Source organism: Chelonoidis abingdonii, chromosome 5 (genome assembly GCF_003597395.2).
Source record: "Chelonoidis abingdonii isolate Lonesome George chromosome 5, CheloAbing_2.0, whole genome shotgun sequence".
In the NCBI taxonomy this organism is placed as follows: domain Eukaryota; kingdom Metazoa; phylum Chordata; order Testudines; family Testudinidae; genus Chelonoidis; species Chelonoidis abingdonii.
Genome location: NC_133773.1, coordinates 133,442,251 through 133,467,538, shown reverse-complemented (window position 1 = coordinate 133,467,538; position 25,288 = coordinate 133,442,251). Strand labels below are relative to the sequence as shown.

At 40.9% G+C, this 25,288-nt stretch overlaps 1 gene segment (V, D, J or C); it reads left to right on the top strand.

Annotated features, from left to right (window-relative positions):
• Window positions 1–3,673, top strand: part of LOC116821916 (Ig kappa chain V-III region MOPC 63-like) — a 101,336-nt gene extending 97,663 nt beyond the window's left edge. The window contains 1 exon segment of the V gene segment in view: window positions 3,078–3,673. Within this exon segment, the coding sequence occupies window positions 3,078–3,409 (332 nt within the window).
• The last annotated feature ends 21,615 nt before the right edge of the window (window positions 3,674–25,288 follow it).

Genomic DNA, 25,288 nt, shown 5'->3' with positions numbered 1-25,288 from the left:
CAATTGGGACTGTTTAAAGAAAAGTCTAACTTTATTTCCAAACAAGAATATGATGGCTAAATTGTAAGCTAGTGACAGTGTTGGTCCTGGGTCTTCATCTGAGGCTATCAGCACTGTTAGTAAAAGTTCAGCCATCCTCTTGTCTATAGATTTTAAGTGGAAAAATCCCAAAGTTTCACAATGAAGGTCACGATCCAGCAGCCACTGAAGTCACTAGAAATACTCCCATGGACTTCAGTAGGACTTGGATCAAACCATATACAAGTGTTTTTGTTTTAATTGAGCATTTTGGCAGTACATCCCATTAAGAGAAACTAGAAATTGTCTCTCAAATAATGTAAGCGGTGTGCCCAGATACCACAGTGATCAACATACTGATGACTGATTAAACAGATTAGATTGGACTAGATTGATAAAATAGATTAGACTGATCTTAACGAGAAAAGTCCAGTTTTAGAAAAAAATAGTTTAAGAAACGAAGAGAAAATACTAAAAACTGAGCTAAGAGCAGACAAACATTCCTGTTAAAATAATACTTAACCTACACAAAATAAGTTAATTGGACCCCAGCAGCACAAATGTGGAGGAAAATGTAAAATATGTTGTAGTTAGAGTATGGTAGAGTCTGACTAAATCATCCTCCCTTATTAATTGCCAGCTGTAATCGATAAGATTTAAATTAGCTGCATCTAATCATTGTTAGCTGTATATCTATCCAATGCATCTCATCATTGTTTTAAAGAATGTACTTTTAAGATCTACAAAAATAATTTTGACATTTGTCATATCAACTATAGTAACGTATCTATGAAAGCAGATGTAGCAGCAGTGTACGGTATATTTTTATTTTGCACTAGGAAAAAATTGATAACTCTTCTAAAAATATTCTGATGATAGAAAAATGCAATTGATTCATATATTTTAAGTTGTTTTACTGATTATCTTACAAACGATTTTTTTCAGTAGCTTTGACACAATGCTTTACTCATATATATTTTGAATTTTAAAAAAATATAGTGAGGAGGACATTGTGGAGGACAAGCCAATGAAATGATATTTTTCTTTTTCCTTTTTTTCTTTTCCAATTACTGTTTTTCACAAAGAAGTCAAAAATACTTTAAAAAATTGTTTGGGGCTATATATCGTTTGTAGTAATAATCTATAAAATGTGGTGTTATTTCAAATGTGTTACAGAGGCTATCAAATGTATGGTATCTATCTGGCCATAGATACAGATATAGATAGCTATAGATATAGATGGCATGATTCTCCTCTCAGGCTGGTGTAAATCAGGTGTGACTCCACTGAAATCAGAAGTGCTCTCACTCCACCTCTGAAGTTAGTGGAGCTATGGGGTTATATCAGTTTAACACTGGTTTAAATGAAAGGAGAATCAGGTCTATTATTTTACACTGTACATTTGCTAAGATAAGTGTAAAAATATATGAGTATTTTTCTGGAATCTCAAGACATTTTAAAAGTCTGGGCTCCAATTTTGCTAGAATCAGTGCTTAGATATTATTTTAGCTTGTACAGCAGCAAAGCAGGAGACTGAGTGAACTGAACGATTTTGACTTGGTTTTCCAAGATGTGATCTATGTTATGTTTTCTTCAGATCTCTATAAAATTAATACTCGATCCTGCAGTCTTTGCTCAGACAAAATTGCCACTGAAATCAGGGGGAGTATTATCTGGGGAAGGATTGCAGGATTGGGTCCTAGTTTTCAAGAGTCTGAATACTGACATATGGGGAGAGATTTTACTCAGTTACATAAGATTTACATCTGTCACCAAGATCAGAATCTGGCCCATTTAGTGATTATGTGACACAAAGTAAGATACATCAACACTCACTACAAGGTGCTATGCTAAAGGTTGCCACAGTCTTAACTTCATGTCTTTCTCTAGCTGCACACTGACTTTTTTTATAACAGATCTTGAGTTTTTAGTTCTAGTCGTATATGACGGTTGCAGTAGGAAAAATATTAATAATACTCTGTGGGTCTGAAGCCTGATTCTCTTCTTATTCCCACCTGCATATAATGGGTTGACTCTGCTGAAGTCAATGGAGTCGTGCAGTTTACTGGTGTGAGAGGAGAATCATGTTTCTGATATTAAAAGTACTGAGCACCTGTATCTCCCATTGACTATAAGTGAAGGGATGTGTGCTTAGCACCTCTGAAAAACAGACCCTAGGGAATTAGATGGCTCAGGGGATTGGTAATGAGAGAGATCTGGAATGAAATCCTGGCTCCAGTAGAGTCAATGGGAAAACTAATATGAACTTCAATGGGGCCCAGATTTCACCCCTGGAGCCTTTCCCCTCTAGGTCACAGTTTCCAGGGGAGAGGAGGGGTTCATGTTGTCATGTACATGGCATCAGTTAGCATCCTTGTTGGCAATCTCAGCAGAGAGACCCAGGGTTGAGTGGGAAGTACCTTCTCACCCCCTGCGAGCCTTGCTCTAGCTCAGGATTGAGGGATATAGGCATGGTGGTGGGAAGCTCGCAGCTGCTGCTGCTACATGAGCTGTATCTTGTTCGTCGATAAACAGGACTTTAACCTCCAGAGCTGTCACATTGGCACCTTCCCCTGGTATCTTTTGGGGTGAGGCCATTTTCCAGGGCATTACATGTCTCTTACGGTAATATCAAAGGCTCTCGCATCACTCAGGGCCAGGTTGTGCAGCCCTTCCTCACATGGGGAAGCACTTCCGCACACAAGCAGTGCCAAGGTGGTTTTCTTAAACCTGAATTGATACCCTATATGGTCTATGTACACTGACTCCCTCTGTATTCTGACCTGCTGTGTCACTTAACCTCTCCATGCCTCAGTTTCCCCATCAATAAGATGGGGATAATAATGATACTTCCCTACCTACCAAGAGTATTGGGAGGATGAATTAGTTAATGGGCTGAATCCATGGTGCCTCAATCACACATGGATGAACTACTCACATAAGTAAGGCAAGAATGATTTGGCCTGATAGTTGTGTATGGCTACATCCGTGCTCATGTTACTATCTACTCCTAGGTTAGTTGTCATTAACATCGTATTCTGTGCTCTCCTTTTTTGCAGGTAGAGAAAATGCCAAGCCTTCAGTGTTCATCTTTCCCCCATCAGCCGACCAGCTGTCTGGGGAGTCAGTCACCTTGGTGTGCCTGGTGAATGGCTTCTACCCTAGTGCCTTGAAAGTGGTCTGGAAAACGGATAAGACCACCACCGAAACTGGTGTCCTCACCAGCACGAAGGAGCAAGATTCTTCTGACAGCACGTACAGCCTGAGCAGCACCCTGACGCTTTCGAAAGCTGAGTACAACTCGCACAACGACTATAGCTGCGAGGTGACGCACGAAACCGTGTCGGGCTCTCTTGTCAAGAGTTTCAAGAGATCGGATTGTACGCAGTAGGGGGCTCCCAGGGAAAGATCCCTGCCTCCTCTTTGCAGCCTTTCTTATGCTTTGTTTATGTAACTATCAGTCTTATTCTATTTTTTTTCCTCCCAAAATATGATGACCGAGATCTTCCAGGTCTCACCTCCTGCCTTACCCCTTGCTAACGGTACTGGATAACCAGGCCCTGCCTGATTTTACCCTGCTGCCTAATGAGGTTTCCTGCTATTATCATGTTTCAACTTCAAAAATGAATAAATAAATGAAATCAATGAAACAGCATCTGTTCTCTCACGTGTTTTTAATGTGACGATTGAAATAAAGTGAACTCAGATGGAGTAAATAAATGGAGTACTATGCAATTTACTGTGGGCAGTGGGAGGGAGGATGAGTTCTTAAAAGAAGGTCCTTTCTTCCCACTAATATCCCATAGCACTTTTCAAATAAGAATCAGGGTATCCATGGTCAATTTATCCCCTTCCCTTCCAGCATGCAGTGTGCAAAATGCTACTGCCCTACCACCCCAGAAGTACTATAGGTAATTAGTGTGTCCATCCTGCAATTTCTGTCCATTGACATAAGTAAGGACTGCAGGACTGGTGAACTAATCTGGGATCCATCAGGATACAAGGAGTACATGATATTATTCTCTCAGCAGCATTACAGCACCCTGCTGTCTATGGGTCACACAACCACGGTCCCTGTGCCACCAGATCTGACAACATACTCTGTGCTACATATAAAGGGCCTGATTCTGACCCCATTCACACCAGTATAAATCAGGAGTGAATCCACTGAAGTTAATGGGAGTTGCGGATGTCTCCACAGCTCTGAAAACCAGGTCTCTTTACACAAAAGCTTAAATACAGATTTCAGTGCCTACGTTTCAGCCTCCAGAGTTGAACACTGTGTCCTTGATTTCTAAAAACAAAATCCATGTTACACAAGTGCAATGAAAAATGTCACTTCATTATTGTGAAATGTGCCACGTGATTAACCCCTTTAGGTGAAAAATGGCACTTTAAAATGTTACTGCTCACTTTTAACTAATCATAAGCCTCACATGACACTCTATCCTCTGTAGCAACTCATGCTGGGTCATATTCACCCTAGGGCTTAAGCAGTCCATAGACATTTTGCTGGCCTTCTGCACAGCCGTGAATTGCATCCATGGAGAGCATTTCTAGCTACTGCTACGGGTCCAGCTGCACAATCATCCGCGCTGCTCACTGATGCTGTGCCGTCTTTCTCATCTATTTGAAAAAACAATAACCCAAACCCTACTTTTAAACTCGGACTTTTTGAGACTCTCCATGGCTTTAACCCCCCAACAAGCTGTCACCAATGTTCTCAGAGGACCGGCTGATCTAGGCTGGGATTTTCAAAGGAGTTTAAGGAGCTTAGGTGCTCAAATCCCACTGAAATTCAATAGACATCGAACTCCCATAGGCTTCCTCGAAAGGCCAAGCCCTAGTTGTTGAAGCACTGCATTAAGCTGCAGGACACTTGGGTTCTACACCGAGCGCTGGGACTGACTCACTGAGTGGCCTTGCTCCAGTTGCAAAGGCCAAAATTGTGCAACACATTTGGGTGCCTCCATCATTTTTGGATGCCCAGCTTGAGATGCTCATGGCCTGATTTATCTAAGGTGCTGGACAATTCAACTCTGACCTCCAAACGATCTCAAGGTATCTCATGTGGGGCAGCCAATCTTTAAGGCACCTATCATGAATGGGCTTTTTGCAAATGTTGGCCTTCCTCCTTCTGTGCCTCAGTATCCCCATCTGCCAAATGAGAGTAATACTATTTCCCTGCCTGACCGGGGTAGTGTGAAACTTTATCAATTAAGGCCAGATTCTGATCCACTCTCCCTTACTCACACCCTGAGTAGCACCTTACTTTACAGATAGTGACTTTGAAATCATTGGGCCGACTCCTGGAGTAAAGTGCCCTTCTTGTGAAGAAAGGGATCATGGCCTTCATCTTGGTAGAGTGCTCTGAGATCCTTCCTGGAGGAGGCTACATGGGCTCAATCCGACAAGGTGCAGAGCACCCAAGGAAATCCATGGGAGTTGCTGCCATTGTTATGAAGGGATGTTCCTCTGGCCCGCACTCTAATATCCTTGGTGAACCTAGTGGTGGGTTGGGATTGTGCCATTATTAGGTGATCCCAACAGCCAAGAGAGAGGCAAGGGCCTGTTGAACCTAGTCCTTAAACCTGACCCTGCATGCTACTCAGAGTGCTCCTGTCCTCCACAGAGCAGGGCTCCTTGCCATGGCAACACTGTTCAGCAAACCCCCTCCCCCAAGGGCTCTTCAGGCGCGGAGAGGTTACCTGCAGAAGTTGATAGGATGCCTTCCACAGGTTTGCCAGATTAGGTTAGACAGATAACCAACCCCCGGAACTACAAAACATTGCCCTGCCAAGGTCAACAGCTTCAACACACTTCATTGGTTCCCCTCTCCAAAAGAGCCATGCCATATGTTTGGCTGCAATCAGTGATGTTTAAATACACAAGCTGTTGTGCATTGGGAGGAAGTAGTGTCTAGTGGTAAGAGCATGAGACGGGCAGTCAGGACTCCTGGCCAACTGATTCCTTGTATGATCTTGGGAAGTCACTCAATCTCCCTGTGTTACAGTTTATCATAATAATACATGCCCAACCCACATGATTATTATTTCGATTACTGTAGTGTAATATCATTATCACATGTCTACCAAATAGCAGTCAGCAGATAGTGTCAGACATGGTATTTCTTGTGAAAATTTTCAAATGCAGTTAAAATTGTATTTCAGTTTGTTTCACAGAAATGTTCTTGTTTTTTAACAAAATACAGGGTTTTTTTCATTCTTTTAATCAAAAATAGAAAATTTTGAAAGAAACTATAATTTGTCTTGTAAATTCTAATGTAGAAAAAAGGCCATTTCTAGCTGGGAAGCATTTTTGAATGAAAATTTTCCTCCAGCTTTAGGGGCCAGACATTAAAGAGCACAGAACCAAATGACTAACTCTAATGTCTTTGAGAGAACTTGCAAATAGTTAACATAAATCACACAGGCAAAAAGGACTAGCAAATAACTCTCCATGAGTGTCCCAACTGCATGTTTATTACAGTAAAGCTTGTTCGTGGAAATCGGTATTCTCAAAACAGAAGCAACACACACCCTTTGTGGAAAACAGTGATGCCAGAACCTTGAACTCTCTTCTCTGCAACTTTCATGAATTAAGCTTCACAACACCCCCATGAAGAAGGACCCTAACTACTTTCATCTCCCTTTCACATATGGGAAAATGAAGGTGCAGTGGGGTTAAGAGACTTGCCCAAGGTCACACAGTGAGTCAGTAGTACAGCAGGTTATAGACCCCAAATCATCTGACTCTCAGATACCTGTTCCCACAATTTCAACTCATTCAGGACTGGTTCCTGTTCCTATTGAAGGCTACGTAGTAGGATCAGGCTGTCACTCTCCAATCACAAAAAGAATCATCCTTTCTAGCCATCACATGGCGCAGCAAGGATGAGGTTCACCCCTCCCTACACAAAGTCCATGTGATCAAACATTGTGTGGTTGGGCGGACACGGAAAGAAAAGCCACCCCCTAGCCACCAGTATACAGGCAGTGTGCAGCACCCTTGCTAGCTGCTATCCCAGCCTATCTACTGAAATCTCAGCTCTGCTGTGCCGGGTTTTTTGGACACTGGAGCCATTTAATTATGAATTCCATGTCCCCTGCCCTGATCCACCAAATTCAGGGCCAGCACAGAAACCCCCTGAACTTCATGGCATACAAAGACCCTTCTGCATGACCACCCCACTCACACTTTCCCCTCTGTTGTATTACCACGATGTGAAGAGTCTTACACAGACACCTCACCCATGAGAATAGCGCAGAGAGAGGTCCTGAGGGACTAGAAACAGAAGAAGAGCCAGCTGTGCTATTGAATGTAGCAGCTGTACTGATCTGTCTGCTCTGAGTCCTGTTATCAAGTGGTATCTGCATTTAGATGTTATGGGTGAAATCCCACCCCATGGAAGACAGTGGCAGTTTTACCATTAACTTCAGTGGGAACAGGATTTCACCCCTTTCATTTTCATGATTCTGTGGGGCAAATGACAGGACACAGATATCACATGAGTTTATTTTTCCTAGACAGTAGCCACAGAATTGATTTGTTTGAAACTAACATGTTAGTAACATGAAACTTCATGAACTAACATGAAGTAATGGGCTTAATCAGCAGCAAGGGAGATTTAGGCTAGATATTTGGGGAAATGTTAGATCTATAAGGATAGTTACACACTGGACTAGGCTTCTAAAGAAGGCTGTGAAACCCCCATCATTGGAAGTTAAAAACAAGTTAGACAAACTCCTGTTAGGGATAGTCTACATTTATGCAGTTCTATCTCAGCACACGGAGCTGGACTAGATGATTTCTCGAGGGTCCTTTCCATGATTCTATGTAACAGTGTAATAACTGCATGTTCCTGAAGATTCCTCTCCTTTAAAAATTCTGTTGTGAAATCCTTTACAAGCCCAAGGCCAAATGAATTTTCAGGACTTTGGTGGCTTTGTCCAGGACTCCAGGGCCTCGAGCCCTGGAAAAATTTGAATGAAACCATCACTTTTACAATTGCTCTCTGTAGCTCCAAAAAAATCACTATCGCATGTGATGTGTACTCTGATTGAGAAGACAGCAATGTCTGTATTTGCTTTTCCTGGTTCTCTAAGTCATTAAATGGCTGGGATTTACCATGGACGAATCATCACATGCCATTTCAGCCAGGCTGAAAAGACATGTTACAGAGAGTTTTACAGTGAATCTGATGCTAATGAGAGATGTTAAACTGACAGCCCTGGATACAAAATTTCTCCAGTTAGCCTTTCAAAAGTCAGGAATAATAAAGATTTTTAAAGAGGTTATCTTTCTGAGAAGCAGCATGGCCCAGTGTGTAAGGCACTAGACTGGAAATCAGGAGACCCTGTTTCTGTCCTACTGTGTCACCTTAGGCAAGTTACAGCATTGCTCTGTGCCTCATTTTCCCCATTGGTAAAGTGAGGATTATGGGCACTTCCTCGCCAAAGCATGTTTTTGATCTAGGACTGAAGAGTGTTACATGCATCTGATCCAAAGTCCATCGAAGTCAATGAGTCTCTCCATTGACTTCAGTGGACTTTTGAATACAGACCTATAAAAGCTAGATGTTATGATCTTGAGAATTACCCATACTCAGCCTACCTAGTTCTCGATTTGTCTCTTCTTTTTTCAGATTCATCATAACTAGATAGATAGATAGATAGATCGATAGATAGCATTTTTCTTCCTCCTAGGTTAAATAAATACAGTAAATATATCCACCACGAACACAGAATTTATTCCTCAAAGCAATATGTGTGAGTGTAGAAGTATGAGTTGTTCTTGCTAAATCTGAACAAATATGACTTCTCCTCTCCTTGAGGAAAAGCAGACTTTTCCCACCAAACAGATGAATAACACAGTCTGTCTCCCACAATTAGCTAAACCTTATGTCTTAATCACTTCTCTGGGGATTAGTCAAATGGAAAGCTGAAAAGGGTTTAGGATTCTCAGTCTTCTTGTTGACTAAAAATACAACTAGGAAAACTGAGTATTAGTCGAACCAGCCCCCTTTCTGCTTTCCAGCAGCTGTTGAAGAAATGTCCAGAGTACCCAAGCAGTCATGGACTAGCTGGAAATGTTTTGACCCCTTACAGCCAAAATCTTCAAACCTAGATGCCTCAGGATAAATCTATATTTAAGCATCTAAATAGAAGGGGACTGATTTTCAGAGAAGCTGAGCACTCACAAATCCCATTAAAGTCAATAATTTTAGAAAGGTTCCAGAGGCCATCCTGGCAATTACAGGCTGGTAAACCTAACTTCAGTACCAGGCAAATTGGTTGAAGCTATAATAAAGAGCAAAATTATCAGACACACAGATAAACACAATATGTTAAGAAAGCATCAACAAGGCTTTTGTAAAGGGAAATCATGCCTCATCAACCTGTTAGAATTATCTGAGGGTGTCAACAAGCATTTAGACAAGGGTGATCCAGTGGATAGAGTGTACTGGGACTTTTAGAAAGCCTTTGACAAGGTCCCGTAAGCAAAATCAGCAGCCATAGGCTAAGAAGGAAGGTCATCTCATGGATCAGTAACCGGTTTAAAGATTGGAAACAAAGGGTTGGAATAAATGGTTGGTTTATGCAATGGAGAGAGTCCCAAATGAATAGTGGGATCCCACAAGGATCTAAACTAGGACCAGGGCAGTTCCAGAGATTCATAAATGATCTGGAAAAGAGAGTAAACAGTGAGATGGCAAAATTTGCAAACAATACAAAAGTACTCAAGACAGTAAAGTTCAAACAGATTGCGAAGAGTTACAAAGGGATCTCATAAAGCTGAGTGACTGGGCAACATTGGGATTGTTTAGTCTGCAGAAGAGAAGAATGATGGGAGATTTGATAGCTGCTTTCAACTACCTGAAAGAGGGTTCCAAAGAGGATGGATCTAGACTGTTCTCAGTGGTGGCAGATGACAGAACAAGGAGTAATGGTCTCAAGTTGCAGTGGGGGAGGTTTAGGTTGGATATTAGGAAAAACTTTTTCACCAGGAGGGTGGTGAAGCACTGGAATGGGTTACCTAGGGAGGTGGTAGAATCTCCTTCCTTAAAGGTTTTTAAGGTCAGGCTTGACAAAGCCCTGGCTGGGATGATTTAATTGGGAATTTGTCTTGCTTTGAGCAGGGGGTTGGACTAGATGACCTCCTGAGGTCTCTTCCAACCCAAATATTCTATGATTCTATGAAAATGGCAGATGAAACCCAGTCTTGGTAAGTGCCAAGTAATGCTTATTGGAAAAAATAATCCCAACAAAATATACAAAAAGATGGGGTCTAAATTAGCTGTTACCAGTCAGGAAAGAAATCTTGGAGTCATCACAGATAGTTCTCTGAAAACATCTGTTCAATGTCCAGCAGCTGTCAAAAATGCTAACAATGTGTTAGAAACCATTAGGAAAGGGACAGATAATAAAACAGAAAATATCATAATGCTACTATATAAATCTCCCCACACCTTGAATACTGTGTGCAGTTCTGGTCGCTCTACCTCAAGAAAGATATATTAGAACTTGAAAAAGTACAGAAAAGGGCAACAAAAATGGTGAGGGTATGGAACAATTTCCATGAGATTTAAAAGACTGGAACTGTTCATCTTAGAAAAGAGATGACTAAAAAGGGCTATGATAGAAGTCTATTTAAACATCACTGATGTTGAGAAAATGAATAGGGAGGTGTAATTTACCTCTTCACATAACATAAGAACCAGGGGTCACCCAATGAAATTAATAGGCAGAAGATTTAAAACAAACATAAGGAAGTACTTCATACAACACACAGTCGATCGATGGAACTAGTTGCCGTGGGATGTTGTGAAGGCCAGAAGTATAACTGGGCTCAAAAAAGAATTAGATAAGTTCCTGGAGGGATGGGCAGGGATGCAACCCTGTGCTCTGGATGTCCCTAAGCCTCCAACTGCCAGAAGTTGGGACTGGAGGACAGGGGATGAATCTCTCAAAATTGCCCAGTTTAGAAGACAGGATACAGCTAGGTGGACCATCTGTCTGACCCAGAATGGCCCTTCTTATGTTCTTCATAATCACTTTTTAGGTGTCTAAATATAAACTTAGGAGTCTTACTTTAGACGCTCAGGTTTAAAACCTTGTCCTACAGCATCTGTTTTCCTTGAAAGCTGATTACATAACCTACTAACAGTGAGTGATGATGTTCTCCCTAATATCCTCTTTGAGCCTCTTTTCTTGATTTGTGTTCATGACCATAGGCTTTGCTAATATCCTGTCACCCAGGCAACTTCCTATTTCACTCAGGGTCCCATATAGATTTGTATCTTATTATTAAATCTAAGCTGGACAGAACCTCACTGGAAACAAACTCAGAGTACATTCTTTTAGACTGTAGAATAATCCTCAGGGTAAATGATGGAAACTCCATTGTTTGAGTCATTTAAAACTAGACGGAGTAAAAGCACTGGCAAATATCTTACAGCGGCAGAAGAATGGATAAAATAACCTAATCATCCTTTTCCCTCTCTAATGTCTATGGGCCCGATTCTGATACTGTTGATCATATTACACAGTGAATTTAATGCGGGCACTCTGAAGATACTATGTAATGTAAGGACATCAGAACATGGCCCTAAGGTAGTACCATAGGCAATGCAATCCTAAGAAAACAAGCCCAAGAACTGCTGTGCTAAAACACAAAAGCATTTTCAGAAGTACACAAGTTTAGCACGTACATATGTCTCCCCATCTAACATGGCAGATACAGCCCTGGAGCCTTAAAATTGTCCACCTGAGCTGCGAGAAAGAGGTGTTGGGGTTTTTTTACAGGAACTCAAAGCGAATTCCATTCAATGGCACTGAAGAGCAGGAATTGCCCTTGCATGATAGCTGGAATATTAAGGAGCTGGGACTGTATTTGATATGAGTTAAATTAAAATACGTGGCACAACTCTCCTGGTGCCTCCCAGCTGCACTGTGCTGATGAGCAAGCATACAACACTGAGAGAAAGGAGCCTGGTTTTTTTAACGGCACTTTCAAACTGAAAACATTTTCTGTTGTTGAATGTTTCATGGTGACTTGTTTTAAAAGCTATAAAAAGCAACCAGAGCTGTAAAGGGAGAGCCCCATCAACCAATATAGGTGTTGTCAAGGCAACAGTATCAGGCCATACTACATTTTTGAGGAACTGAAAACAAAATCTGCCCTGCACCTGCAGGCGTCTTAAGTATCAAACACGTCTGCTAAGCTCGTACCCTGAATAGTTTCCATCTTAGGAGAAAGAGAGAAACTGCAGATGAACTACTGAGATTCAGCTTCCCAGAACTGCTAGTCAAATCAAGATGGGGAGATCAGCACTAGAAACCAGTCCCCAGAATACAGTAAACTGGAAAGAATAAAGTGTAGTCTTTAAAATATTTATAGTAATATTTTATACCCTAGGGAAAAGGGAGGCTTGGGGGAAAGAGAGGAAATAGATTCAATGGCCACTGAATAGAAACTCACATGGTGAAATTATGGCCACACTGAAGTAAATGACAAAACTCCCATTGATTTCAAAGGGGCCAGGATTTCACCCCGGGTCATTTCCAAAGGGACTGTAAAACAGAACTGAAGAGTAACAGAAAAAGGGGAAAGAATTAGAGGGACCTACTTAATCAAAGCCACCTATTTATATTCAAGTTAAAAAACAAACTTTAGTTGGTAAATAACCAAATATCCATCCATGTGAAAAGACTGTCTCCCCCGAATTCATACAGATACTCTGGAAATATGGTTAAGCTAAGGAAAGATTCACCGGCCTTACCAAATGACATTTAAAACCAGGATAGATTTTTAAAATATCTTTTACACTGATGCTATTGCTTGGCTTTCACATAGACTGTCTAACATGAGACACAAGTAATGTCAGCTAAATTCCACCCTCAGCTGTACTGGTGTTAATCCAGAATAATTCCATTAAACTGAATGGAGTCACTTCAGGTATACACACACCAGTATAACTGAGATCAGAACGTGGCTCTCTACGTACCTATTTAAAAATCAGTTACTCCACAGCGGTAAATGCAGTATTAATGAAGTTCTGATCTCAGTTACATCTTCAGTTTGCCAAATACCAGTAGTGATTATTAAGTGTTTCCCACTTCATTTTTCTTTGTTCATTCGGGTCTCAGATTACAAACATATCACACTCATACATCTCAAAGTTTCTGCAGCAAATATGCATTTACTGTAATCCATCATGTATACACTCTCCTGAACCAAATTGGAAAATCTGCCTACTCCTGCTAAAGTGATCAGTATCCTGCTCCAAGCATAGGATACAGATACTGAGATGCCTGCAATACCCCAACTCTTGGCAAACAACATGAGCAAACTCTGGCTTCTTCTGTCACTTGTCTCAAAGACAGGGGAATAAGATTCTCCCCTCACACTGACATAATTCCAGAGATACATCATTGGCTTCAGCTGGATTTACATGGACGTCAGTGAGATAAGGAATGTTTGGGGCTATATACATAAATCCACGATTCGTTCACTGTCAATCCTACTAGTTCCTGTGGACATTAAAACACTGGAAATAACATGAGTTAATCCCAGCAAATGATTAAAATTATTCCAAAGACCTGAATTCTACCAGAGATCAATAAACATTTGCATTTGTGGATTAGACTCTGAAACAGTAACATGGATTAAGTATCGGGTGTAGCCATGTTAGTCTATATCCACAAAAACAACAAGGAGTCCGGTGGCACCTTAAAGACTAACAGATTTATTTGGGCATAAGCTTTCATGGGTAAAAAACCTCTGTTTTTCAGATGCATGGAGTGATCTAGCTTATGCCCAAATAAATCTGTTAGTCTTTAAGGTGCCACTGGATTCCTTGTTGTTAACATGGATTAGACTCTGAGACATTCATGGATTAGACTCTGAAACACTTTGCATTCGTGGATTAGACTCTGAAAACTCTCCACTGGAGAGAAGAGATTTCACCAGGGTATATCTGGCCATTTTTAATTGTGGCAGAAATGTGTTGTAGCCTGTGACTTTTTTCAGCTGATAAAAGAGACCTGTTAAAAAAATATAGTAGGAAGGCCTCTCAACCATATCCACTAGATCCCCATTCATTCCCTGAGACATCCACAGTTTGACAACCAAGAGGAAGATTTAAAACCATGGAGTCTCACAGCATCCCACCATTCCAGCAGCAATCATGCACTTACTATACTCCATTGTTTATACTCTTTCAACAACCAAACTGAAAAATCTGCCTACTCACTGCAAAAGTGAACAGTAGCCTGCTCCAGACATAGGACACAGAGACTGAAATGCCTGCAGTACCCATCAGTTTCACCATAGCATTTGCAATTGCTGCAGTACAATGAACTGGCATGGTGCTGAAAAATGGATAACGTTAGACCCCAGTTCCTATTAGCAGTAGATACAGTTTTTAGACAGAGGTAAAAGTGATTTCCATGCAGTCAGGCAAACAAATGCAGGGAACGGTCCCATTGCACTGAGATGTGAAACCAGACTTATGAAAATAAATTAGGAACATTTAATCATAGTAATATTTAATGTCTAACCAACCCCCTCCATCCACCAACAGTTTGAAACTCTGGAGTCTAACAGGTGTGTCTCCTGCCTCAAGGAACAAGGTTTTCTCATATTGAACCACACACAGTGTTACCACAAAAAGGAGAAACGTTACGGGCTGTAGAAAAATCCACAGGAGATGGAAACTCCTTAAGGTTTCCCTTGGGGCGTTCTCCCCAGTCACTACACTGGAGGAAAGGAGGGGGCAGTTTATTGGTGCATCCCAGGAATCCACAAGAGACACAGGCCCATGTGCAATAAGCCTTTGCAACACCCAGACTGACTCTGTGGCCCCCCACACCACCTTCCAGCAGGCTAGTGGCACTGCCAAAGACCCTGCTACCCCAGACAGCCCTGTAAAGCACACAGCAGAGAGTGGGGAAATAATGCAGCCTAAGGTGCAAGCAGTCTACACAGGCAGCTCTGTACAAAGAGCTCACCCTTAGTGCATGGGCCTATGGAGTCAAACCAGTCCTATCTGTTTATGGTTCACAATGGCCGTCAGCAGATCAAATCCAGTCTGTGAAATAACCAAAAGAACAAGAATTTCTGCTTTGATTGTCCCCTTAATTTGAGGATCTCAAAGTGCTGTTCAACCAGTTAGTGAAGTCTCACAAGTACAACTGTATGCATTTTGTTAGCAAGCAGATAGATACAGAAGGCAAGGCTCAAATTTCAAACATGGGTGCCTAAACATAGGCACATAACTCCTCATTTTCAAAAGTGCTGAGTACTCAGCAGTTCTCAGTGGGTCCACCCTCAGCACCCCTGGAAACAAGCCCATTTAGTCTGTTGCTTTCAAATAGATTTAGATGCCTCACTGTAAGCACACCCATTAAAATGTTGGCCCAAATGACTTGTTCAAGATCAAACTATCAGTCAGCCTCCATACACAGACTCCATATTGTAAGCATAATAGCCAGGTTAATGCTTAGATACCAGAGAGACTGGGTGCTTTAGAAGCACATAGGCAGAGTTCTGCATACCGATAAACACACAGAACATGTGGAGAGTCTTGGCAAAAACATTCAGTGTAGAGGACAAAACCCCGACAATAATAAATATGTGTATTGCTTGAGCTCTCAAGCAAGGAGAGAGAAGCTTTCAGGAAATCCCATGACCCCATAGTGTAGCTGTGATGCACACATGCCACCACAGGATAAGATTGCAAGTGACAGTGGTCAAATGTAAGTAGAACTTGTAGCAAAGAAAACAACATTAAGACCTTAGCGGTACCAATGTGGAACACAAACTGTGTGCCGTGGAACTTTGACCATCATTTTAGAAATGGACACATTGTCTGTTTATTGCAGGGGGTTTACTCTTAGCGCTGCTGGAAGATCTACAGCAAATGAGACTGGGGTCCTGTGTTTAGCCACACAACAAGCAAGCATGGCCATAGCAACAGTGCCAACCTCCTCACACCAGTGTACTGCGACCAGGATCACCGCTTCAGGCCCATCGATCATTAGCCTCTCTGCTGGGGTGAATGTCCAAGCTGCCAGTTAATGGCACTTGCAGCGGTGAGGTTTGTGATGAGAAGACTTGCCTACCAGAAACAACCCTGTCCCTGAGACCTACCAATTCATTTTGCCCAACAGCCATGACAACTTTTGGTCATAACTGACCTGGGCTGAACTCAGATAGTTTCAACGTTTGGAGTTTCAGTGAGAGGCTGGAATGCTGAAGCAGAAAAACATCATAGCAGCATGATGCAAAAACAAGATGCATTCTAAACAAGATGCATTCTAAACATTCACAAGGCCTAAAGTTTAATAGCATCACCCCGCAAAGATCATGCATGCAGCTGGCAACCCATTGCTCAATGTGCCAACAAGCTTCACCCCAAAAGAGGCAGTTTAGGTTTAGAAGAAGCAGCTTCCCACCAGTCACAGATAGAAAGACAATTTATTAGTATATCCTATCTGCTCTAATGTCTCAGTTGTGCATAGGCGAGCACGATTCCATACAAGGGTAAATGGGTGGAATTCTATGGCCTGTGATGTACAGACTGTCAGACTAGATGATCTAATACAGTGGTTCTCAACTAGGAGTCCAGGAGTCCCTGGGGGGCCGCGAGCAGGTTTCAGGGGATCCTCCAAGCATGGTCAGCGTTAGATGCCCAGGGCAGAAATTCAAAGCCTCACCGCATGGGGCTGAAGCCTGGGGCCCGGAGCCCCATCAACCAGAGCTGAAGCCAAAGCCTGAGCAATGTAGCTTCGTGGGGCGGGGCAGGGAGGGGCGGCCTGTGGTGTGGGACCCCAGGCAATTGCCCTGCTTGCTACCCCTTAACGCTGGCTCTGGCTTTTATCTGCAGAAAACCAGTTATTGTGGCACATGTGGCACAATATAGCATGTTGGGGGGGCCTCAGAAAGAAAAAGGTTGAGAACCCCTGCTCTAATAGATCCTTCTGGGTTTAAAATCTATGAATCTGTCAAAGATTTGCTTTCCATTACATAGATCCTTTTTTGTACAGCACCTAGCACAATGGAGTCCTGGTCCATGACGGGGGTTGTGGAGTGCTACAATAATAACATGTTTGTACATTGTTAGTACATCGTCATAACAAAAAGTACAGCATATCAAAGAATGTAGGGACAGAGCCAAAGCCCATTAAAGTCAACGAGAATCTGACATTCTCTTAATCCCCGACACTAATTGGGATGTAGTTCACAGTCTTGGTAATGAATAAACATATGAAAGGAGAAAAATAATCAATCAAAAAATGAAAACCAAATAGCTGGTTTGGTTCTGAGTGTTAGATTAAAAGCTGATCACACATTAATAGAATAGCATCAAAGGAAACAATGTGATTTCTGCCATGAATCAGCTAGTTTTAACTGACTGACTTTCATTTCATGAGTACGAGTCTTTAAAATGAACATAAAACTAAAGACAAGTTTGGATAGCCTCTTATCCTGCATGAAGTTAACCTTGAATCTAATCAAATGCTGTATGTATAAGAGAGCCCAGAATAGTTTGACTGTCCTTCAGTCTTTTTCATTGGCTATGAAATTGATTTTAATTGTGTGTTCATTCTGAGATTTGGAACCAACATTCTTGTTCTTTAAATCAATAAACCTGGAATGTTCATCAGTGTATTACCCTCTACATAGAGTTCTTCATAAGATTCCACGCCAAGATCAGCAGTCTACCCTACTCTTCTTAGACGTGTTTTATTTGTAATGGGACGAGTCTGTTATTAAAATGAGGCATTTACTGTGATAAGGAAATTCAGTTTTATAGCTCTCAACTTTTTTGCTGCCACACAACCAGAAATTAAAGAACGAAGAACAAAGCAGACGGGAACTCTGAGAGTTGCAATGGGGTGCTCTGTGCTTCTACAAAAAATAAATTTTAAGTAATATTATTTATCTGCTCTGTGGCTGCCAACCCTGAAATGTGGATGATGCAGATCCCCTGTAGATATCAACCTCTATTATTGATCCGGAGGCTTGGGAGAAGAATGTTAGTCTGTAGAGTTAAATCAGCCCAACATTATTCAGTGTTGTAAAGAATGTGAAGGATAAAAAGTTACTATTGTGTTTTAGCCTCTTTGTTGAGATGATACAATTCTCATTAAACTACTCAGAAAAATACAAAAAGAAAATCAAAATTTCATGTCAGTTTACATTAGAATTAGAAAAAAGGCAGCATTGCCTGTTTGCACCAAGGAATTAAGATGGTGAGAAAGGTAACTTTCATCTAATCTGTTTGAAAATTGTGCTGCCTAACTGGACAGAAAAGCTTCTAAAATTAATTTGTCAAAGCCAAATGCTTTAAACTGGGATAGAAATGTACAGGTTACAAGTAACGGTTACAAAGTGATGTTGTCAAAAGTAAATCAGTGACATGCTGCTAGAACTTTGAAAATGAGGAGAATTAAAGTTCCATTCGTGATTTATATTGTCTAAGGACTCACTTATGGGCTTGTATAGAGATTATTAGAAAATGTTTGCAATATATGTTCATAAGCATAAAAGATGTTTTGATCTTAGCAAATATTTGGTTTGGTTTGATTTTTTTAAAGGATAAAGAAGATTTAATCGCAATAGGATGTTTTAAATTCACAGCTACATTAAAAATGACATCTCTGACTAACAAAAACAGTTCAACTATAGTGATATTTTTGCACAATATTGAGCAAATTAATTCATATACATATTAACATGGTTAGCAGTGTTTAAACCAGAATTATCTGGAATTATGTAAATTGCATATTTACAATGATTAAACAGGATTCCTGGTGCAATACCAAAAACTAGTCCAGATATTAAAGTGCAGGAGTGTTTAGATAATTACTCTTTCAAAGTCAATCAACTACATTAGCTGCTGCTTCGTACAATCGTCATTTAAAGCTCACTCCTGTAAGGTGCTGAGTGCCTTCCATGCCCTCTGACTTCAATGGGAGTTGTAGGTGCTCAAATACCTGGTAGGATCAGATCCTGATTAAACAGTGTATTAGTTAATGTGCTATCGGGTCGAGATTGTCAGAAGTGACTTCTGAGTTATGGTGCCCCACTGTGGGGAGCCCAACTTGAAACACTTTAAAAGGGCCAGATTTGCACAAAAGTGCTGAGCATCCTGACCCCCATAAATCCAGTCTCTTCACAGTGTCTTGGGTGCATACCCAAAATTACTAATCATTCTGCTTTATCACATATGGAATTCCATAATTTATATGAATCATCGTCTTCTTGTAATTTTGTAAGTGAGGAGCTCAGTGTGATATGAAGAGATGGGGATTCAGCTAGATTTCACAAAGCATGCAACATCTCTAGAAAGAAAACATTTTTGTGAAGGGTTGGGAGGGGTTTTTACACATAAAAAATTGTAATTTAACCTGATTTCTTATCATAAAAACTACCTGGTGAGTCACTGATCAGTATGATGGTGTGTTCATTTCATTTACTTGGATGTTCTGAAAATGTTTAAGCATGGTTGTTAAGTGTAAGTTAAGGAAGTTTGAGAGATGCCTGTGCCTGTATTTGCAAGAATATGAAGAAAACATTCTATTGAATTGCAAGCAAATAAAACATTTCCTAATGAATTCATTACAGAGCTGGTATTATTATAAAGGCAGTTCGACAGAAAGCTCCAAAGTTTTACATTAATTTAACTAACATGTTGTGTTGGGATTCAAGGTGTCTGTAACAAGTTAACAGTAATGGTTTATAATTAAGCAGTGGTCACTTATTAACTGTTTGATCTTGACATGTTAATGAGGTACAGGCCTGATCCAAAGCCCACTGAAGTCAATGGAAAGACTCTCATTAACTTCCGGGGGGTCAGGCCCTATGTGAAGATTTATAATAGATTTGGTAGTTTTATGCACAAAATAGTGACAATTAAATACCAGCATAAAATTCACTTTGTTTAAATACCAGCATAAAATTCACTGATTTGTTTTGAATATAAAAGCATACATTATAAAGAAATATTTAAGGTAAGAGTCCACACTAAGGGTAATATTTGTAAGAGTTCGTGAGCTATAACAGATTACCCCATACATTGAGTCTCAGTGAAATTGTCAATCACCAGATGTCAGCTATTCTGCTCTGCAAGACAAATAACTCTATTCAGCCTGCAAGGGTAGCATCTTCTTTTATTCTACAGTTCAAATGTAGAGTCTTTTCGTTCAGATAGAGTGGGTAAAACATGAGACTCAAGCAGCCCTAGAAGGATTCAACATCATGATGCTTGTTAATAGCATTTGGGAAAAGTTACCTAGAAAAAAAGAGGATTTCTTTGTTTTGCTTCAGAATCACTGACAATTCTACAATGTACGATCCTTCACAAACTCTTGTAAAGAAAATGCGGGGGTCAAATCCTGCTCTTAGTTTCAACTGGTGCAAATCTGGAGCAAGTCTCGTAACTTCATCCCTGACTCCCCCTGGAGTCCATTATGCCTCCAGATTTATACAGGTGGTTACTGAGAGCACAACTTGACCATCCACATGGGCCTGATTCCACTCCCATTAAAGTCCATGGAAAGGTTTTCACTGAGGACAATAGGAGTTGAATCACAGCCTGAGTTTTCAAGGCATAATTCTTATTCCAGCTGATTCCTCTAGACAAGATTTTTTTTCACTATGTAATTAAGTTGTGCTGATTTTCTTCTGATTATTTTGATTACACTAAACTACCTAACATACAGGTTACGGATCACCTCTGCTGTTTAGTTACTTTCATCCCTTTTTATGCCAGGTTTCTCAGAAATGGTATCAGATCATAAAATGAATGCTATAATGAAAAGAATATGAATGCTATGGTAAAATAGATACAGACATACACACACATTTTAGAATAGGAGCTTGAGAAATTATTTATTTTACTTTACTTAATTTATTAATGGTAACATTTGGCTTATTAATGAAGTTTTCATTTATTTTATTGAAAGTAATTTCCTGACTTTATTTTATTGGGTTAAGAGAGAGATTTTATTTTATTGTTTCTGCTTGTTCATTTCAGTGCAATTATTGACCTTTCTTGAAATGTTTGACTTTATTTTGGCATAAACCTAATCTGCAAGTCAGTGTTAATCACCTGAATTACCCATTATGTTATGGGCAAGATTTTTTTTAAAATAAAGCTACCCAGGAGTTTATGTGCAGACGGCAGATGATCATTGCTCACTGTGGTAAATGGCGGGTAACAGGAACCTAATGGACTAGAAAATTCTGAACACTGCACTCTGTGCGCCATATTAGAAAACCCTACGTACTAAAAAAACCAAACAAAAAACCCAGAACACTCTACTCCACTATTTAGCTGGGCTTTTCCTTCCAATTCTTCAGAATACTATCCTTCTAAGAATGTGTCCAGGGAATTACCCTCATGCTGTAATGGGGGATAGTGGAACAGAAATGGAAGCACTATTTCTGAAGGTGTTTTGAAGAGTTCCCTTCTAGAGAAAGACAATGGCAAGTATTGTAACCCAAGCTGGCCAGGCTGTTATGATCAGATGTTAAGAAACACCAAGAACCAAGGATAATAATCCAGAAAAGTGAAATTAAGTCTCAAAACCACTGAGAGAAGACTATTGGGGTGGCTGGCACTTGGTGAATTATGGATAAAATCTACTGAGATAATGGAAAAAAGAAATATTTGTAGCATATGATCCTACTTGAAGTGTAGCTATGATGTGCTTTGCTGTATAAAGTAATGTCTCCGAAAGGTGTATCCTGCAATCAGAGCATTTGCCATAGTAATTTGGGACTGACATTACAACGGGTTATAAATACTCATATAAAGAGTTGGAGCCTGTTTATCTTTGCTGGCTTCACTTGGATCAATGTAGTTAATCCACCTTTCTCTAAAACGTGGCAAAATTGTATCCTTTCTGATGCAATAAACTCTGAATCATTCTGCCTTGGTGCTAACAACTTAGTCACCACTATGGAGAAGGAAATATAAAGAACAGATTCTTTGCAGCTGCCGGTTTTGATTTCACATACACGTTGCTTTTCAGTAACAACATACACGTGTTGGACTCACAGCTGCTCTTCCCTCCTTCCCCTTAGACACGTATGAAGTTGAGAAGCAGGATGAGGTCAGTAACAGAAGAAAAGCCCTTTCAGGGTGGCCCAGCAACACCATTGCAGCGAGGGGTCTGCCATGAAGAATCAACCCATGAACTCACAGATTATGATCTGGTGGGGGCTACATGTGCAGCCTCTAATGACCAAGTTATGCTATTTTGGAGCACCCCCTGCTGGCCTCTGCAAAAACAGGCAGCAGTTAAAAGGGAGCTGCTAATGGAGGCACGGAAACAAATTCGGATCTTGGTTACACTGGTTCAAAACCAGAGTCTCTATTGAAATCTGTGGAGTTGCTCTGAATTTACACAAAGGTTAATGAGAGCAGAATTTGGCATCCTGAGACTTGGGCCCTGGGCTAAAGGCACTGTTTTCTGGCTCTGCAGACTCCCCTGGCTCACAAGCTACCTATCAGATCAGCCCTTCTTCAAAGGGCTTCCAGAACTTGGCTAGAAAACCCCCTCTCCAGAAAACTTTCTAGAGACTCAGTATTGTACCTTGAATTTCCTCTGTTATAATGGCCTGATCTAGAGACCTTCTAGCCTTAGGGGAATGGCAAGGGAGGCAACTCCCTGTTTCCCTTTGTCTATCCCCTACTCAGCACTGTATGGTTTAAAAAGTTCTGGAATGCTTTGGCTAGTGCTGTTGGACTTTTTGAGGAGGAATTCTTCCTAGTTAATGTCCCACTTGCTGTTCCCTGGTTTGGGCCATTAGTAAATTCTTTGCTTTCTTTTCCCATTTCAAGCCACTGCCTTCTGCCAGTCCCTCCGGTGGAAAAATGAACAATGTTTCTAGCTTTCTCCCACTATACAAGAACCAAGGATGCTCACTCAAAAAATAACAGCCAGCAGTTATAAGCTATTACATAAAAAGAAAGTCCTTCAGATGCTGTGTGGCTGGGCCTGTAGATTCCATTGCTACAACGGGTCAGAGTCCAATTTTAAATAATTTTAACAGAAGCTGCCTGGTCAGTGAGCACATATCACTATGCATACACTGATAGGGACAATTGAGTCTCAACATTTTAGGGTGTCAAAGGATTGCTTTGGGAGCCAGGGAGATTTTTCCACTGCCATGGAAAGCATTATGCAAGTACCCAAGGACTTCAACCCTACAAGCTACTGTGTGGCCTCAACACCCACTCATACCAGCCCCAGTTCAGAAGGATACTTGAGACTGCACTTGATTACCAGCACACGACAAGTCTCATGGAAGGCACTGGGGAGAATCATGTAATGGAAGTTAGGCATGTGTTTAAATATCATGTAGTTATGGGAACTTCAATGAAAGCTGATGGTGCTCAGTGCCTGGCAAGTCAGAGGCCCGGATGCCTGAGATGGAAACAGCTGAGGTCTGAAGTATCACTGATCTGTTTTAAATCCATGAAGCGTCAGGTGTTGTTTACTGGACTTGGTGGACCAACTGCTCTGCCAAATCCCTTATTGTGTCTCACGGACTTCAGTCTGGGGATAGGTGGCTTTGCATTTTCAGCTCCATCTGCAGAAAGTGTCCAATTGTGTAAACTAAAACAAACTCCATTATTACAGCACAGGGACGGTAAACACAAAAAGATACACTGAATATAGCCAAATACCTGACAAAAGCAAGGAGAGTCTGAGTTAAGTCTGTAACATTGTCTCCTTGATCGAGCAGGGCCTGCTGGTAATGAGATATGCAGTATCGTGTCTTACTCCACACCCAGACAATAACCATGCACACTGGGTCAGGCTGAGGACCAGTTTTCATAGCTTTTAGTGCATGTTTTCTCTTTCTGGCAAAACATCCCTGCAGAGTGTTGTTACACAGGCAATGGATTAACTGGTTAGATCTGCAGGCTAAGAATCATGTTTTTTATGCTCTGTTCTGCTCCTAGCTGTGTCAGTTAATTGCATGAGATGTAGGACAAGTCAACTTAATCTGTGCTCAGTTTCCTCATGTCTAGAACAGGTCTGACTTCTCTCACAGGAATAAGAATTCGAAAGCCAGCATTTTCAAAACAGGTGCCTAGAGTTAGGCACTTAATTCCACATCCAAGCACCAAAATAAGTTGTCTATATTTTCAGAGGGGCACAATACAAAGAACACTGTGATTTTTTATGCCTTTGAAAATTAGCCCACTTGTATTTAGATGTCTAAACATGGGCTTAGGTGCCTGACTTTAGGCACCTAAGAGTGAAAATAGGGACCTTAAACATGCACCATAATGACATCCTCAGTTGTAATGTGCTATATAATTATAATAAAGTGTTATTACACTGCCTTCCACCACCTGCTCCGCTCTCCTTCCCTCCCCGCACACACAGAAAAAGAAAACATCCTAGTATTATAAATGTGAAGGTGAACAAGCACAGGTTGCCTGCTACTGCATCCTCCCACTGGACTCATCGATCAAGCTCACAGTGAAGTACAAGGGCCCAATGACTTAGGTTATTTTGGTGACGTGACCATTTATTTTAGGGAAATCAAAGTATGCAGGAAACAAAAATTTCCCCCTCCCTGCCCCAAAAAAGACCTCTTTTTGGAAAGCACAATGTGAAACAAGCCAGGATCCTGTGTAGGAATTAAATTAGTTTTGCCTTACTGTTCATTCTACTATGATGTCATAGAACATAAAGGGATGAAGAGTCTGAAAATTTCACTTTGTCAATCTGAAACAACTTCTCTCGGGGCTCCATGTTCCACATCTAGGCTGCAGTGATAGTTTCTTACCACAATGTTCCATCATAATCACTTCATTGGAAATGCTCTATTGCAGGTCCTCTTGGTATAAAACTATGGGGCAGTTTTAGAACTGACAGGACACGTCTGCAGGAAAGAGGAGGTTTCAGATAACCAAAATAACCTTTTTTTTTTTTTTTTGTAAGAAGGTAACAACATCTTACTCACACGTGCCGTTTTTAGACACAGATGCAAATTCTCACTCAGTTGCATAGAATTTGCATGCAAGTGCTGCAGTTTAACAGGTGTTGTTCAGACACTTGGGTGACGGGCAAAAAAATATATTTTGATAAGATCAAAGAGGAAATCAAATGTGAACTGATGCATTCAGTATGGGTGAAATTCACCCTTGTACAGAGAGCCAGCACAAAGCCTAAGCCTCATTTAAGTCCCACCTAAGGCCTTAAGCTACAGAATTGGGGGCAGATTCTCTGTGTGGAAA